Genomic DNA, 16,713 nt, shown 5'->3' with positions numbered 1-16,713 from the left:
CGGCGTTCTCCGTATCCAATGAAAAGCAGTCCTTACGTGCAGTGGGTGGGAGAAGAATGTTGGCGCACCAATGAAAGATGGCGGAACGGGAGCGGGCCAATCATGGAAAGAGGGCGGAGCTTGCTATTTCCTTTTCGGTTTGAACAACGGCAGTTGTGCGGCGGAGTAACCGTCGCCGCGCGAGGGGAGAAGGAGTCGGAGCCGGCGGCAGCAGCAGCAGCAGCGATCAGGTATTAAGCGAAGGGCGCAGGACGGTAGAAAGCGCACGTGGCCGGTCGTGGAAGATGCGCGCGCATTCGTTTCTGGCCGGGCCTTGTCCTCTCTCATCCCCTCCCTTCCTTTTTAAAATTCTCACAAGAACTTTGTGAGATAGGCTAGGCTGGTTGGTTCAGGGGTCGTCCACGGAGCTTCGTCGCGAAGGGGGGTTTGAACGGTAGCTTCCTATCCCTGCCTCTGGTACTCTAACCCAGGGTGGGGAATCTGTGGCTCTGCAGTTGTTGGTACTCCAGCCATGGGGATGCGGGGGGGGGGGAGCTGACCCCTCCCCCCCTGAATCAAGTAAATAAAAATATATATGCTTAACTAAAAGTCGAAATAAATCAGAATATTTGAAATCGAAATGATCTCTGGGGTCACTGGGAGGATGTTGGGAATCCCAGCCAAATGGGTGGGGTATAAATAATGAATTATTATTATTATTATGGTAGTAGTAGTAGTAGTAGGGACGCAGGTGGCGCTGTGGGTTAAAGCCTCAGCGCCTAGGGCTTGCCGATCGAAAGGTTGGCGGTTCGAATCCCTGCGGCGGGGTGCGCTCCCGCTGCTCGGTCCCAGCGCCTGCCAACCTAGCAGTTCGAAAGCACCTCCGGGTGCAAGTAGATAAATAGGGACCGCTTACCAGCGGGAAGGTAAACGGCGTTTCCGTGTGCGGCTCTGGCTCGCCAGAGCAGCGATGTCACGCTGGCCACGTGACCCGGAAGTGTCTCCGGACAGCGCTGGCCCCCGGCCTCTTGAGTGAGATGGGCGCACCAACCCCAGAGTCTGTCAAGACTGGCCCGTACGGGCAGGGGTACCTTTACCTTTTAGTAGTAGTAGTAGAAGACAGGAGTGCCTGGCGTGCTCTGGTCCAGTGTTTCCCAACCTTGGGCGTCCAGCTGTTTTTGGACTACAACTCCCATCATCCCTAGCTAGCAAGACCAGTGGTCAGGGATGATGGAAATTGTAGTTCAAAAACAGCTGGAGGCCCAAGGTTGGGAAACACCGCCTGGTCCATGGGGTCACGAAGAGTCAGAAACGACTAAACAACAAGAAGTAGTATTTATTATTACATTGGTTCCCAGTACGTTTCCAAGCACAATTCAAAGTGCTGATGCTGACATTTAAAGCCCTAAGTGGCCTCGGCCCAGTATACCTAAAGGAGCATCTCCATCTCCATCGTTCAGCCCAGACACTGAGGTCCAGCTCTGAGGGCTTTCTGGTGGTTCCCTCCCTGTGAGAAGTGAGGTTACAGGGAACCAGGCAGAGGGCCTTCTCAGTAGTGGCGCCCGCCCTGTGGAACGCCCTCCGGTAAGATGTCAAGGAATTAAACAACTATCTGACTTTCAGAAGACATCTGAAGGCAGCCCTGTTTAGGGAAGTTTTTAAAGTTTGAAGTTTTATTCTGTTTTTAGTGTTCTGCCAGGAGCTGCCCAGAGTGGCTGGAGAAACCCAGCCAGATGGTCAGGGTATAAATAATAAATTTATTATTACTACAGTGGTACCTCTGGTTACGTACTTAGTTCGTTCCGGAGGTCCGTTCTTAACATGAAACTGTTCTTAACCTGAAGCACCACTTTAGCTAATGTGGGCTGCCGCTGCGCAATTTCTGTTCTCATCCTGAAGCAAAGTTCTTAAACCGAGGTACTATTTCTGGGTTAGTGGAGTCTGTAACCTGAAGCGTATGTAACCCGAGGTACCACTGTATTATTAGCAACCAGATTGAGTGGTAGACAAGGCAAACAGAGGAGGATGACAGGTGCCTGCCCCCCAAAATACCCCAAACTATATATCATGGCTTTGCTCAGGACTCCAGCTGCCATAATCTTTGATGGGTGGATGAGAGATGGAGCACAGCATCACCCCAAGAGCCACAGGGTCTCCATCCTTTCTCTAGTACCACACTGACCGCAGCATTAGCTCTGTACCTTTTTTTTTTAATTAAAAAAAAGCCTTCCGTTTCCAACCTAGATCCCATCAGCACTCTGCAATGTAAGCAGCATTGTACTGCTGCAAACACTCATTGCTTCTTCCAAAGAAGCCTCTCCTGGGAACTGTAGTTTGCCAAGGGTGCTGAGAAGCTGCTAGGAGACGCCGGTTCCCCTCAAAGAGCAACATTGCTCAGAATACCTTGGGAAGAGAAGCCCAACACTGCAAGCTGGAACAAACCCTATGCTCTCAGATTTTACGTACGCTAACTATTTAAAGGGATGTCAAAAGAAGACGCAGGTGGCGCTGTGGGTTAAAGCCTCAGCGCCTAGGGCTTGCCGATCGAAAGGTCGGCGGTTCGAATCCCTGCGGCGGGGTGCGCTCCTGCTGCTCGGTCCCAGCGCCTGCCAACCTAGCAGTTCGAAAGCACCTCCAGGTGCAAGTAGATAAATAGGGACCGCTTACCAGCGGGAAGGTAAACGGCGTTTCCGTGTGCGGCTCTGGCTCTGGCCAGAGCAGCGATGTCACGCTGGCCACGTGACCCGGAAGTGTCTCCGGACAGCGCTGGCCCCTGGCCTCTTAAGTGAGATGGGCGCACAACCCCAGAGTCTGTCAAGACTGGCCCGTATGGGCAGGGGTACCTTTACCTTTACAAAAGAAAATTAGTGGTTCTTTTAAGACCCACTAAAAATAGAAACAGTGGGTTTAAATTACAGTAAGGTAAGCTTTAAACTAAAGCTGCAATCTTAAAATATATTTCCTTACGAACAACTTCCACTAAATTCAATGGGCTTAGTTCCAATTAAACTTCTGTAGGATTGTGGCCCCAATGTAAACTGGCATTGGAATAAGTTATACTGGTAAACTGCAGTAGAAAGGGATTGACCAGACGGCATGGTGCCAAATCAATGCAATAATAATAATAACTTTATTGTCATTGTACAACCTGTGTACAGTGAAGTAATACATACAAATGATCTTTTTCATGTGAATTTTAACTAAAGTAACTATTGAATGGCTGCTATGCTTTCTAATAGGCCACAACATATCTGCTCATCACATCCCTGACTAGTGGAACTGTTCTTTCTCTTTTTCTGAGGTCCTAGTAACCTAGTTAGTCCAGCTTTTCCTAGTTTTTATTTTGCTCCTTTGTTCCTATCACTTCATCCATATGGAAGAGCAGGATGAAGCTGAACATAAGGAAGTGTAGAAAGAGGTGAGTCCCAACCTAAAGACGCTACTACTTGTTTATTCTTGTAAATAAAAAAAGGTACCACACCCAGCTCCGTTGATATGACAAGGCTGATTCACATACCAGCTCGTGATGTGGTGGCCATATAAGAAGACCCTAATCTGGGGCCACTTACTCCTCTCCATAGTTACCCGCCTGGTTTATAGATTTGTTTTGGCAATGATTAATTGCTTACAACTGTTGTAAGAGCTATAAATGCTTTCAGTGGTTGTAGCAGTAGGAAGAGAATGTGGAGCTAATAAAGAGATTTGCCTGTATTTTGAAAACAATTTCACACCTGCTTTATGCTATTATTTTTAAAAAAAGGTTTATTTCTTAAATGCAAAGCATTTAGTGGTATGCCTGTGTTCTTAAAAAGAACAAAAGTAAATAAGGATCCCAATAGGTTTGCATGAAAAGAGATCTGGAGATATCTGCTTGGAGATAAGAGATGGTGTGGAAACTTCAGTCTGAACTCGTACAGACTCTCTTTGCAGCTTGTTCTGGAACATCGTTGTCTGTCTCCACACTTTTGCTGTGGCTGCTCTTAACTTCCATCTCTTCATCTGATTCCTTTTCAGAGTGCTTTGTTTTCTTAAGGTGTGGAAGTTCAATGCGTCCTCTACGCACAAAGTAACTGATGCGAGACTCCAACCCTTCACATTTGGGGCGATCCATTAATGGCTTGTAGTTTCGGGCTTTTGCTCCCTCGATTAAGGCACTGATCTGATTGTGGACCGGGGGCTTCAGCTCTCCCCACCGAATTGTGCCGTTGCTTGAACCTGAAAACATAACAAGTGCCAACGGGTCAACAAGTCCTGTGTAGCATATTATTATTCACCAGTTGCTTCTATCCACTTTTAAATTACCCAGTTCTGTATCCATATATGTAATCACTAGAATAGTGCCTTAGAGCCACACTCATATTTAGCAACAGTGAATACTGTTAGAATTCTACAGAACTATGCATCTCCTACCTGTCTCTGCAGGCATCTCAGCAAAATCAAGCCCTTTTAACATGCTACGCAGCATATGAGTTTTAACAGCATGGTTGGCCCAAAGCTGCTGTAAATGAGTGACATTAAACTCCTGGACATTGCGATCATAGATCCACTGGATATTTTCAAATTCACAGTCATACAAAACCAGAGGAAATTCCACTGCCATGCTACAAGAAAAGGAGAAGATAAGGTGTTAAGGAGCTTAAATCAGATGCCTGTGACTTAAAACAGGGAAGTACATGCATAAGACTGAGTAACAATCTGATGTGAAACAAAGCAGTGATTAATCTTTATAATGTTGGATTCCCATACATGTAAGGCAATTGGTGTTGATCTTTCTGTGCCAGTAACGGGAGTGCAGTTTTTAGTGCACACTAATGCACATCTACAGCTTCCCTTTCCACCCGCTCTTCAGCATCTTGATGTGGTTTTGCCTGCAGTCCAATTGTATTATGGAGCAATGGCACTGGAAAAGCTACACTTAAGAGCTACAGAAATCCCAATTATGTTTGCCAGGACTTTGCTAAAGACTGGCATGCATTTTCATAAGCAAGACTATGTCATTGGGAGTGATGCAGCAATACACTGGTTAGACTTTAAGGTACCACAGCGGTATGGTGATGGCTCAGAGCTCAGTGGCAGAACACAGGCCTTGCATACAAAAGGTCCCAGGTTCAATCGCTATAACCTCTGATTAAAAACGGCTCTCTGATATTAGGTCTAGGAAAGACCTCTGCCCAAGATTTGCATCCACTGCTAATGAGTAAAATAAACTTGTTTCACATCTAACACAAATATTATACTGGCTATATAATATATAGAGGGACGCAGGTGGCGCTGTGGGTTAAAGCCTCAGCGCCTAGGACTTGCCGATCGAAAGGTCGGCGGTCCGAATCCCTGCGGCGGGGTGCGCTCCCGCTGCTCGGTCCCAGCGCCTGCCAACCTAGCAGTTCGAAAGCACCTCCGGGTGCAAGTAGATAAATAGGGACTGCTTACCAGCGGGAAGGTAAACGGCGTTTCCGTGTGCGGCTCTGGCTCGCCAGAGCAGCGATGTCACGCTGGCCACGTGACCCGGAAGTGTCTCCGGACAGCGCTGGCCCCTGGCCTCTTAAGTGAGATGGGCGCACAACCCCAGAGTCTGTCAAGACTGGCCTGTACGGGCAGGGGTACCTTTTACCTTTACCTATATAATATATATTAATTTCTTTGCAAAGTCATACCTGTATTGTGGTTTTCGAGGGTTGTTCTCTACATCCAGCAGCACATCGATAATCTCTGGCTTTTCCATCCTTTGTCCAATCAGGAAGAGAATAGCCATCATGCAGCGGACCTGGTGGTAGAGGAATGCTTGGCCTGTCACTTCAAACAGGTACATTTGGAAAGAGTTGTGCAGCTCGGCATCCTCTGCCCTAGCCACAGGCTTCACCTCTGCAGTAAGAATTGTCCGTTGAAAGTTGATTACACCATTGGCTACATCCATCTTGCATAGATTACGAAAATCATGGGTCCCCACGAGCTTCTGAGCTGCAGTATTCATGAGAGCTACATCTAGATCAGCACGAGGGAAGAAATAGTGATAGGTCCTTTTGAGGCAACTAAACCTAGCACTGAAGCTGGGATCTACTGGGGCCCAAGCCAGTACCCGTATGTCATGAGGGAGCACTTGATTCAATATGTGTGTGTAGCGGATCTCCTCTGCAGTATTTGTGGCTGTGTCCTTCGTTGCACCCTTGGGTTTATTTACTGCTTTATCCTTTGACAGGTTTGAGCGGAGATCTAGGGAGATCACCTGAAACATTGGAGAAGGATAATATGGAGTAAAATATGCAAAAACAACACTATGGACAGTATCCGATGCCCTTATTCCATTACACTAGTGCAACGGAACTCCACACCCCCCCATGGGCACTTGCACCATCCCCAATCCTTGCGCAAACTGTACAACTGACATAGCAATACTTTGGATACAAACCTAAGGGTTAGATCCCAAGTTAGCCATACTTGGAGTAGACCCATTAAAATTAAAGGACGTGAATAAATTAGGTCCATTAATTTCAGTGTGTCTGCTCTGAGTCAAACATAGCTGAATACACCTCTACTTTTTAAATTGTTTTTTTTTTTAACGGAATCAATGAGAATTCTCCAAATATGATGGTGTTGGTGTAGGTTCCTCAATGACTATTTGGACCTGAACTGATCTGGCAGTAGGTTTCATCTTGCAGCCCTGGATAACTCAGGCTACAATCTTTTACACACTTTCCTGGGAGGAAGCCCCATTAAACGAGTTCTAATATCAGCATATCTAACACCCAATACAGTCGTACCTTGGAAGTCGAACAGAATACATTCTGGAAGTCCATTCGACTTCCAAAACGTTCGGAAACCGAAGTGTGGCTTCTGATTGGCTGAAGGAAGCTCCTGCAGCCAATCAGAAGCCCTGTTGGACGTTCGGCATCCAAAAATAGCTTGCAAACTAGAACAGTCACTTCCAAGTTTGCGGCATTCGAAAGCCAAAATGTTCGAGAACTAAGCTGTTTGAAAACCAAGGTACGACTGTATTCAGCTCCAACCAGAGCTAAGACCTCTTGAGGCGCAAACTCTGCTAAGCGGGAATATCACAGAAGGTAATGCCGCTGCCCCCGCTTTAATTCACATTTTGTTATAGTGCTGAATCCAAATCCCCCCTCCCTCACCCTCTGAGCAGGTTCCCTCATTTCTGCTGTGAGTTGAGCAGGTTGGTTTCATAAAAATGGAGGTTAGACAGATGCTGAACTCACCTGTCCAAAGGCACTGACTCCCTTGTCAGTGCGCCCACAGCGGTGATAGTTGGAAGTCTGTCTGCTGGCCACCAGTCGGGTTTTGCTGAGAGCCTCAAACAGCTTTTCTTCAATAGTATTGTTGGTATTCTCCTGGCTAGCAAAGCCCTGATATCCCCAGCCCAGGTAGGCTATCTTCAGTGCCACATGTCTCTGGCCATAAGCGCTAAAATCAAATGGCCGCTGCTGCCGTTTCTTAGTCTTCCCTGCTGCTGAGAGGCCGCCTTCTGTGCTTGCAGTCTGCTTGCTCTCCAGCTTTTCTTGCAGCCTTTGCACCATGTCTTCCAGTTCCTGGACTCTCTTCAGTAGCTTCTCTGTTTCTGCTCCATCTCTGGCCATAGTGAGAGTCCCTGGGAAGGGAAAACGAGTTTCCACAATTCAAACTTTTGTATTTGCTGCTAAAGGAGAGGCTACTCAGCTGGGGACTGTCAACTTGCTATCCAGCTTTATGCTTTTATTTTCTACCTATACTGTATTGCATATTTGAACGTAATGAAATACTTCCAATATTGAATTGTGAGTGCATGCCTTTCTCCATTTACTGATAAATTCATACTAATTCCCAGGGGGCTTTCGGGACATTTTTTTTGTTTACATGGAATGCAAGGTGTAGGGGACAGAAAGGGTTTGCTCTTGACACCCATGGGCTACTCCTGCATAAGGAAACCCTGCATATAACACAGGATTCTGGGGTTTTGTTCTGAAGTTCACATATTTCAGGTGAGATACTGGTCCACCCTGTTGGGTCTCGCAGTTCCCAGTGTGAACTGAATGTGCACCATAAAGCATACTTAACCTCAGGGAGGAAGATTTCAAGTTGCGGGCAAACTCCCTTTCAGGGATTCAGATCCACCATTATTGATTCTCATTGTAGAATCTCTGATACATTACTAAGCAGCCTCAGGATTTGCTGGAAAATAATTTGAAACCCACTAGTATAGCTAATAACTGTAAGACTTAACACGTTCTCCAATGTACTACAAAGGGGGAACATCGTAACGCAGCAGTACTCAGGATTTTTATTGTATCCTAAGCTGACTTAAGTGAAAGCAAATTCTTGCTAGAAATAGGTAAACGACTATTCAATCAGTGAATAAATTTAGTACAGTGGTACCTCGGTTTTTGAATGTAATCCGTTTTGGAAGACCGTTCAACTTCAAAAATGTTCGAAAAATGAGGCGCAAAGGGTGGCCTGCAATTTCAATGGAGAAAATTGGGAAAAACTCAGCAGAAAACCGTTCAACTTCTGAGGCACATTCGAAAACAGAAGCATTTACTTCCGGGTTTTCGGCGCTCGAAAACCGAAACGTTCGGCTTCCGAGATGCTCAAAAACCGAGGTACCACTGTACTTAAACTTGTTTTGGGTAGATATAGCACGCTGTGAGAATTAACATCTCTCTCTTTCAGAATCAGTGACTGCACCAAGCCAAGAGAAGCAATGGAAACATTCATGGGACTTGATCGTCCCCGCTGGGCCTCCATGAGCCATGAAGATCGGCTCAAAGAAGCTGCAATGGCATTCATCCGCCTTTGCGCAGAACAGGGAGAAGGTGATAGCCCAAGGAAGATGTGTTTTGCACCTCAGCTGGACCCCTACACAAGAGCCTCAGTGGCCTCTTTGGTCAGACCCACACTTCCTGTGAAGATTAGGCATCTTAATTCAGGACCCACCTTGCAAGCAAAGACTCCCGAGGAACCCAGAGTTGCTAGGAAGCCTATAATAAAAAGGAAAGTTCTGAGGCGAAGGCCTGATGGAGAAGTAGAGGTGACGGATGAGTCCATCACCAGCACACCAGAGAGCAGCAGTCAGAGTGACCCCGAGTATGGGGAGTTGAGTCAAAGAATGCACAGTCTGAAGACTCAGCAAGAGGAAGAAGAGTCAGAGGAGGAGAGTGAGCCAAGCATTTGCCCAGAGTCTGAGACGGCTTATTCCTGGAGAACTACAGAGAGCCAGAGCCAAAGCTCGCAAAGAGAGAGCCAGAGCCGCAGCAGCACATCCTATGAGCAGGACTTGATTGTTGCTGGCCACCCAAAATCCTTCATATTACCAAGATTTGATCAGCTAAGCCGGAACAGAATGAAGACCGACCGGGTAGCCCGTTACTTGGAGCATAAGCATGACTGGGAATCTCTGCGGCTACCAGGGGAAGATCCCAGGAAAGGGGTGCGCTGGAGCATCCGGGAACAGATGCTCTGCAAGTCAGAATTGCCTCCTAGGGCTCAGCACATTTATATTCCCAACAACTACCTGGTGCCTACAGAGAAAAAGAGGTCTGCCCTGCGCTGGGGAATACGCTGTGACCTGGCAAATGGCGTGATGCCTAGGAATACCTACTCCTCCTAGAAATGCAGAGGTCTCTATAGCGCCATCCACAGGAGCATGCCTTGCATAGCACAGCCCAAATACCCAACTACTCCAGGCAATCAGCTAAGCTATTTTGTTTCCTTTGAAACCCTTTCAAATCCTTATTGGTTTTAAATCTGGCTTTCAGAATGAGTGTTCCCACAACACAAAAGGATTTTACTTATTTGTGCTTCTTGAATAGTTGTCCCATATAGGATCATTTAGAGATTAATATTGCCTCATCAGAAGCCAGACAGAAGATGAACCCAAGTTTACTGAAGTATATGTCAAGGAGAGTAATCTTTATTTTTATTGCAAGATCTTTTAAACCCACTTCCTCTTCCTAACGCAATCATCATACTTCTGTATGATGTTGTTATTTTTAAAGAAAGTTTAGCTTCTAGATGTATGGATTAAATTAAAAGTGTGTGGTATAAAAGGATTGCCTCTAATTTGTTGAGAAAGTAATATTTTATCCAGAACAGAAGGCAGGTCAAAAGCTTCACCTCACTTATCAATTGTTGTTTGGAACTGCTGTGCTACATTGTAAACAACTCTTCGCTTTCAAGTAGGTATGTGGTTCTTATTCCATTGAGAATATTGTCTTGGTTCGTATTTATGTATTTTTTAAAACAATTTTATTGACATGTTAAGCAATAAAATCCAACACATTTATAAAACAATAAAAATATATCAAAAAAGAGAGTAATAATGAAATACCTATATACAGGCAACTCCCAATTTAGGTGCCAAACCTAGAAGTAGCCCCAAAACATCACTGATAGTGGAGGGGTGGAGCACAGTGGGCATCCACATGCTCCCCTATAAACCAGAATTACTTGTACTAAGGTTCTCATGCAAAGTGCTTTTCTTCTGTTCTAAGTTTCTTTCCCCACTTGGAAACACTATGGATATAATGAAATATGGGTTGCATACTGGAGAAGACAATGGACAATTGGAGAAGATTTTAATTATGCCTGGCTGCAAGCGTAAGCACCAGTGAACACACTGAAACTTCTGAGTACAGTGGACGCTCAGGTTGCGAATGTGATCCATGCGGGATGCATGTTCGCAACCCGCAACGTTTGCAACCTGCAGTGGTGCGTCTGCGCATGCACGGGTTGCGATTCGGCACTTCTGTGCATGCACAACCGCCGAAACCCGGAAGTATCCTGTTCCGGTACTTCCAGGTTTCAGCGCGTCTATAACCCAAAAAAAGCAGCCTGAAGCGTCTGTAACCCGAAGTATGACTGTATAGTGGAACGAGGAAACTGCTTTAGCCAGAAGGCTGCTTTTCCTTCTGGGTAATATACCAGTAGTGGGTGGGGCTGAAGGGGGAGAAATGGGCAGAACAACTAGTCCAAATTCTTCGTACAATGGGGCTAATTTCTACGCATGCCTGCACACACCTCTGTCCTCTGTCCATACTGGAGATGGGAAGGCCTGGATAAAACCCTGAAAACTGGGGGGGGGGGGAGCCCTGGTTCCCCCCCCCAATTTTTCCGGAGTTTTTCCAGGCCTTCCTATCTCTAAGACAAGCAGTATTGTGGCATGATTTTCATGGGTAAGAACTCATTGGGTACATGAACTGCCAGAATCTGTAAAACCTCAGCTAGTTGACACTTTTTCTTCCCCTTAATGTGAAATTACAGCCCAGTTAGCTTAATGTTTTTTCCTGGTAAACGGGGGGGGGGGGGGGGGAAAGACTGTTAACAATAAAATTACCAACCCTATAGAAGTCTTGCTGATAGCTTCTGTAAGGGTAAGTCTTGTCTACCTAACCATTTTAGAGTTCTGCAAGAGTATCATGCAAATGGGGTAATCTTGGATGTGTACCTGGACTTAACTGGTTAAAGAACACTAAGCGGAGAGTAGGACTTATTGACAGTTCTAACAATGGAAGGATTTAGTAAGCAAGGTTCTCCCAAGATCTGTAATGAAAACAGCTTTTTAACTTCTTCATAACTCTGGAATCAGGGAGCAGTGAGGTGGCCAAGTTTGCTGATGACACCAAATGGTTTAAGGCAGAGCTTTCCAAACTTTTCATGCTGGCGACACTTTTTGGGCATGCATCATTTCATGACACAGCAATTCAGTTTTACATCATTTTGTGGCACAGTAATTCAGTTTTACAAGCAAACCAGAGGTTAAACTAAGCCCTTTCCCAGCCCGGGAGGAGCATTTGTGGGACCCACCTACACACAGCAGCCAACACACTAACATGTTACAACACACAGTTTGGAAAGCTCTGGTTTAAGGTGATTAAAACCAAAAGGGATTGCCTGGAGCGCCGGAAGAATATCTCCCGACTGGGTGAAGGACCATTAAAAATGCATACAATCTTAGTTGGAAGGGATCCCCTAAAGGTCCAATCCCCTGCAATATAGGAATCTCAACTAGATTATGACAGAGTCCACCACCTCTTGCGGGAGTCCATTCCACTGTCAAACATTTCTGTCAAAAAGTTCTTCCTGGTGCTTAGTTGGAATCACCTGTATTATAACTTGAAGCCATATCTTCCAGAGCAGGAGAAAAAAAGCTTGCTCCATCCTGCATGTGTCATACCCAATTCCCTCAACCATTCTTCATAAGGCTTGGTTTCCAGACCCTTTTATCATCTTGGTCGCCCTCTTCTGCACATAGTCCAGCTTGTCAATATCCTTCTTAACAGAACTGGACACAGTACTCCAGGTATAGTCAGACCAGGGCAGAATATAGTGGGACTATTACTTCCCTTGATTGGTGGAAAGTGATGCATGCTGATGCAAAAAAACCCAATAACTTCACATGTACTCACAGCGTCTGAACTGGTGTTAACTGGCCAGGAAGGAGATTTGAGAGTTGTGGCAGATAGCTTGAGAAAGATGTTTTCCTATCATGCAGTAGCTATGAAAAAGGCAAATTCCATGTTAGGGATTGTTAGGAAAGCGATTGAAACCACCAACAGGAGGCCTTTTTACAAATCCATGCCGCAACCACACTTGGAATAGTGTATGATTCTGGTTGCCATACCTCAAAAGGCTCCTGCAGATCAAGAAAATGGCAACCAAAATGATTAAGGGAGTAGAACAACTCTACTGTGAGGAAATTTTACAGCATTCACGGGTTTCTAGCTTATAAAATGATAGAGGTGCATAAGATTCTGCAAGGTGACGGAAAAGCTGTTTTTTCTTCCTACTATGTGAAGATAATGCTAGAACACAGTCATCCGACGCACCAATTCTCTACTAACTTTTTTTTAATTAAAGAAAACAAGTATACTATAAAAACATTAAAATATACAGTAATTGGACAATTGGACGCACTGGCCCATGAGAATAGACATGCATTTTAGTGCTTTTAGCATTGGTGAATCGAGCAGCCTGATCCTGTGTACTTTTATTCAGAAGTAACTGCTATTGAGGTCAACGAAGCTACCCTGCTAAGGATTACTGCAACATCCTAGATGCATCTTTAATCGATGGGATTTCAAACCCTGCACCCAGTGAATGTGCATAGCAGAAGATGAGCCCTGTTGGATCAGGCCGATGGCCCGTCCAGTCTAGCATCCTGTTCTCACAGTGGCCACCCACGTGCCTACGAAACGTCAGCAAGCAGGACCTGCGTGCTCCCTACGTGCTGTTCTCAGTACTTCGAACACGCGTGATCGTGGCTCAGGGTTTGAAGTCGGGCCACTAATTTCGGACAGAAGCGACCAGTGCAAGAGCTGATCACGGAAGGCTAATCAGAACAGGACAACTAGTAACACCCCCCCCCCAAAAAAAAACCCCATATATATTCTAAGGGTTCAGAATTGTTATATGTTACAGCGGTGGGGGAGAGACGGGCGATCCAATCAACACCGCCTTAAGGCTGCCTGTGAAGGCGATCAGCTTCACTAAAGGAGCGATCCTAAACGCCACTTACTCAAGAGTAAGCCCAATGAACACTGTGGGATTTGCTCCCGTGTTAAAACATGCGCTGTGAACGCGCGCCGCGACCCCCGGGTTCCTACCTCGGCAGCTTTTACGCTGACGTTCGTAGAGAGCAAAAGACTCTGAGCGCAGGCATGCCGCCCGGTCCGCGATTTCTCCGCAGGAAATGACGCAAAGGCTTCCCTTTCCCCAACACATGACACAGAGGAGATTTGTGGGAAATGTAGTCTTTCTCTAAAAAGCGGCCGGATTAGCCTTTTACTTCCAACAGCAGGCAGCCAAATGTTTTTGGAAGGTTACAGAAGGTTATCCTGAACGGGATAGCCCTCCCCTCCTTGTTTGACCCCATGCCTCTGACATGGAGACTCCATTTAGTTATCATGGCTATGAATCATTGAAAGCTTTATCCGCCATAGTGTGTAAAGTCATGAGCTACTGAATTGAGATGTTAGGCAAAATATTACTATTTTAATTCCCGCCTCAGTGGTTGCTTCTATTTCAACAATAATTTAGAGTGTCCAGGGTGATTCTTGAGAAGGGTTCACCACAGCTTATTGCCATACCACCCTGAACACGCACAATCTCGGACCATCATTATGCCTCACAGAAAAGTGCTTGGAGTTTATTCATTTATTTAAGAATAACTAGTAATAGATTAACTATAGAATAATAGAATAACTAGTAATAGGGACGCAGGTGGCGCTGTGGGTTAAAGCCTCAGCACCTAGGGCTTGCCGATCGAAAGGTCAGCGGTTCGAATCCCTGCGGCGGGGTGCGCTCCCGCTGCTCGGTCCCAGCGCCTGCCAACCTAGCAGTTCGAAAGCACCTCCAGGTGCAAGTAGATAAATAGGGACCGCTTACCAGCGGGAAGGTAAACGGCGTTTCCGTGTGCGGCTCTGGCTCGCCAGAGCAGCGATGTCACGCTGGCCACGTGACCCGGAAGTGTCTCCGGACAGCGCTGGCCCCTGGCCTCTTAAGTGAGATGGGCGCACAACCCCAGAGTCTTTCAAGACTGGCCCGTACGGGCAGGGGTACCTTTACCTTTACCTTTAGTAATAGATACCAAAGCATCGTATTCATAGCCAACATCTAAACGTTCAAAATATTCCAGACCAGACCAACTATCAGGTTCAAGTATAAGGCCCATTAATTTCAATGGTTGTGAGTAGAAATATGTTGAATACAACCCTTGGAATATGAAGTATGGTGTAGAAATTTCATAACAATATCAACGTTTTGGGGTTTTTTTTAAAGGAAAACCACCATCACCACATAGAATCACTGAGTTGGAAGGGAGCCTGATGGTCATTTAGTCCAAGCCTCAACAATGCAGGAATCTCAACTAAAGTATCCATGACAGGCTATCCAACCTCTGCTTAAAAACCTCCAAGGAAGCAGAGTCTACCATCTCATGTGGGAGTCTTGTGGGAGGCTCTTACTGCCAGAAAGTTTTCCTTATGTTTAGTCGGAATCTCCTTTCTTGTAATTTGAAGCCATTGGTTCAAATTAATGACATCAATGTTCCTATTTTATTTTTCAAGCTTATGTTTGTCTGTCTGTTTGCCGATGCCTTGGGCAGGCTTGGTCTAGAAAGGGGTGGGTGGGTGTTTCTAAATATATACATTTAACTATTACATCTTCTCAAAAGTATTATTGTTTATTAAATTTCTATACCACCCTTTATCTGAAGACAACAGGGGTGGTTGATAATAATAATTTATTATTCACACCCCTGCCCATCTGGCTGGGTTTCTCCAGCTACTCTGGGCAGCTCCCAACAGAATATTAAAAACACAATAAAACATCAAACATTAAAAACTTCCCTACACAGGGCTGTTTACAATACAGGCAACCAGTCAGAGGGCCTTCTCAGTAGCGGCGCTCACCCTTTGGAAAGCCCTCCCATCCGATGTCAAGGAAACAAACAACTACAGGTGAAACTCGAAAAACTAGAATATCGTGGAAAAGTTCATTTATTTCAGTAATTCAGCTTAAAAGGTGAAACTAATATATGAGATAGACTCATGACATGCAAAGCAAGATATGTCAAGCCTTTACTTGTTATAATTGTGATGATTATGGCGTACAGCTGATGAAAACCCCAAATCAACAATCTCAGAAAATTAGAATATTGTGAAAAGGTGCAGTAGCTATTCAATCCATAACACCTGTAATGGGTTCCTGAGCCTTTAAATGGTCTCTCAGTCTGGTTCAGTAGGAAGCACAATCATGGGGAAGGCTGCTGACCTGACAGTTGTGCAGAAAGCCGTCATTGAGACCCTCCATAAGGAGGGAAAGCCTCAAAAGGTAATTGCGGAAGAAGTTGAATGTTCCCAAAGTGCTATATCAAAGCACATTAATGGAAAGGGAATGTGTGGAAGGGAAAAGTGTGGAAGAAAAAGGTGCACAAGCAGCAGGTATGACTGCAGCCTGGAGAGAATTGTCAGGAAAAGACCATTCAAACGTGTTGGGAACTTTCACAAGGAGTGGACTGAGGCTGGAGTTGGTGCATCAAGAGCCACCACACACAGATGAATCCTGGAGATGGGCTTCAAATGTCGTATTCCTCTTGTCAAGCCGCTCCTGAACAAGAAACAACATCAGAAGCATCTTACCTGAGTTAAAGAAAAAGAACTGGTCTGTTTCTCAGTGGTCCTAAGTCCTCTTTTCTGATGAGAGCAACTTTTGCAGCTCATTTGGAAACCAAGGACCCAGAGTCTGGAGGAAGAATGGGGAGGCACACAATGCCAGATGCTTGAAGTCCAGTGTGACATTTCCACAGTCTGTGTTGATTTGGGGAGCCATGTCATCAGCTGGTGTTGGTCCACTGTGCTTCATTAAGTCCAGGGTCAATGCAGCCGTCTACCAGGAGATTTTGGAACACTTCATGCTTCCTTCCGCAGACGAGCTTTATAGGGATGCTGATTTCATTTTCCAGCAGGACTTGGCACCTGCCCACACTGCCCAAAGTACCAAAACCTGGTTCAATGCCCATGGGATTACTGCGCTTGATTGGCCAGCAAACTTGCCTTATCTGAACCCCATAGAGAATCTTTGGGGCATTGCCAAGAGACAGATGAGAGACATGAGACCAAGCAATGCAGAAGAGCTGAAGGCTGCTATTGAAGCATCCTGGTCTTCCATAACACCTCAGCAGTGCCACAGGCTGATAGCATCCATTGCATGCCACATTGAGGCAGTAATTGATGCAAAAGGGGCCCAAAC

The 16,713-nt window shown here is 45.7% G+C and overlaps 2 protein-coding genes across 3 annotated transcripts; one reads left to right on the top strand and one right to left on the bottom strand.

Annotated features, from left to right (window-relative positions):
- The first annotated feature begins 3 nt into the window (after nt 1-3).
- On the top strand, nt 4-10,013 carry HYLS1 (HYLS1 centriolar and ciliogenesis associated). The gene is made up of 2 exons (XM_079955191.1): nt 4-230; nt 8,638-10,013. The coding sequence occupies exons 1-2, from the start codon at nt 19-21 to the stop codon at nt 9,572-9,574; spliced, it is 1,149 nt and encodes a 382-aa protein (XP_079811317.1). The 5' UTR covers nt 4-18; the 3' UTR covers nt 9,575-10,013.
- PUS3 (pseudouridine synthase 3) lies at nt 3,724-13,638 on the bottom strand. Of its 2 annotated transcripts, XM_079955103.1 has the most exons (7): nt 13,569-13,638; nt 12,372-12,460; nt 8,344-8,421; nt 7,191-7,579; nt 5,634-6,202; nt 4,390-4,580; nt 3,724-4,194 (listed from the first exon to the last, which is right to left on the bottom strand). In XM_079955103.1, the coding sequence occupies exons 4-7, from the start codon at nt 7,566-7,568 to the stop codon at nt 3,878-3,880; spliced, it is 1,455 nt and encodes a 484-aa protein (XP_079811229.1). In that variant the 5' UTR covers nt 7,569-7,579; nt 8,344-8,421; nt 12,372-12,460; nt 13,569-13,638; the 3' UTR covers nt 3,724-3,877. The 2 variants fall into 2 exon arrangements, with proteins under 2 accessions (XP_079811229.1, XP_079811228.1); XM_079955102.1 differs by lacking the exon at nt 8,344-8,421 and having other exon boundaries at nt 13,569-13,637.
- Between the last annotated feature and the right edge of the window lie 3,075 nt (nt 13,639-16,713).

This window comes from Podarcis cretensis (genome assembly GCF_951804945.1).
Source record: "Podarcis cretensis genome assembly, chromosome: 15".
In the NCBI taxonomy this organism is placed as follows: domain Eukaryota; kingdom Metazoa; phylum Chordata; class Lepidosauria; order Squamata; family Lacertidae; genus Podarcis; species Podarcis cretensis.
Note: the sequence above shows the minus strand (reverse complement) of the source record. Positions and strands in the feature narration are given on the sequence as shown.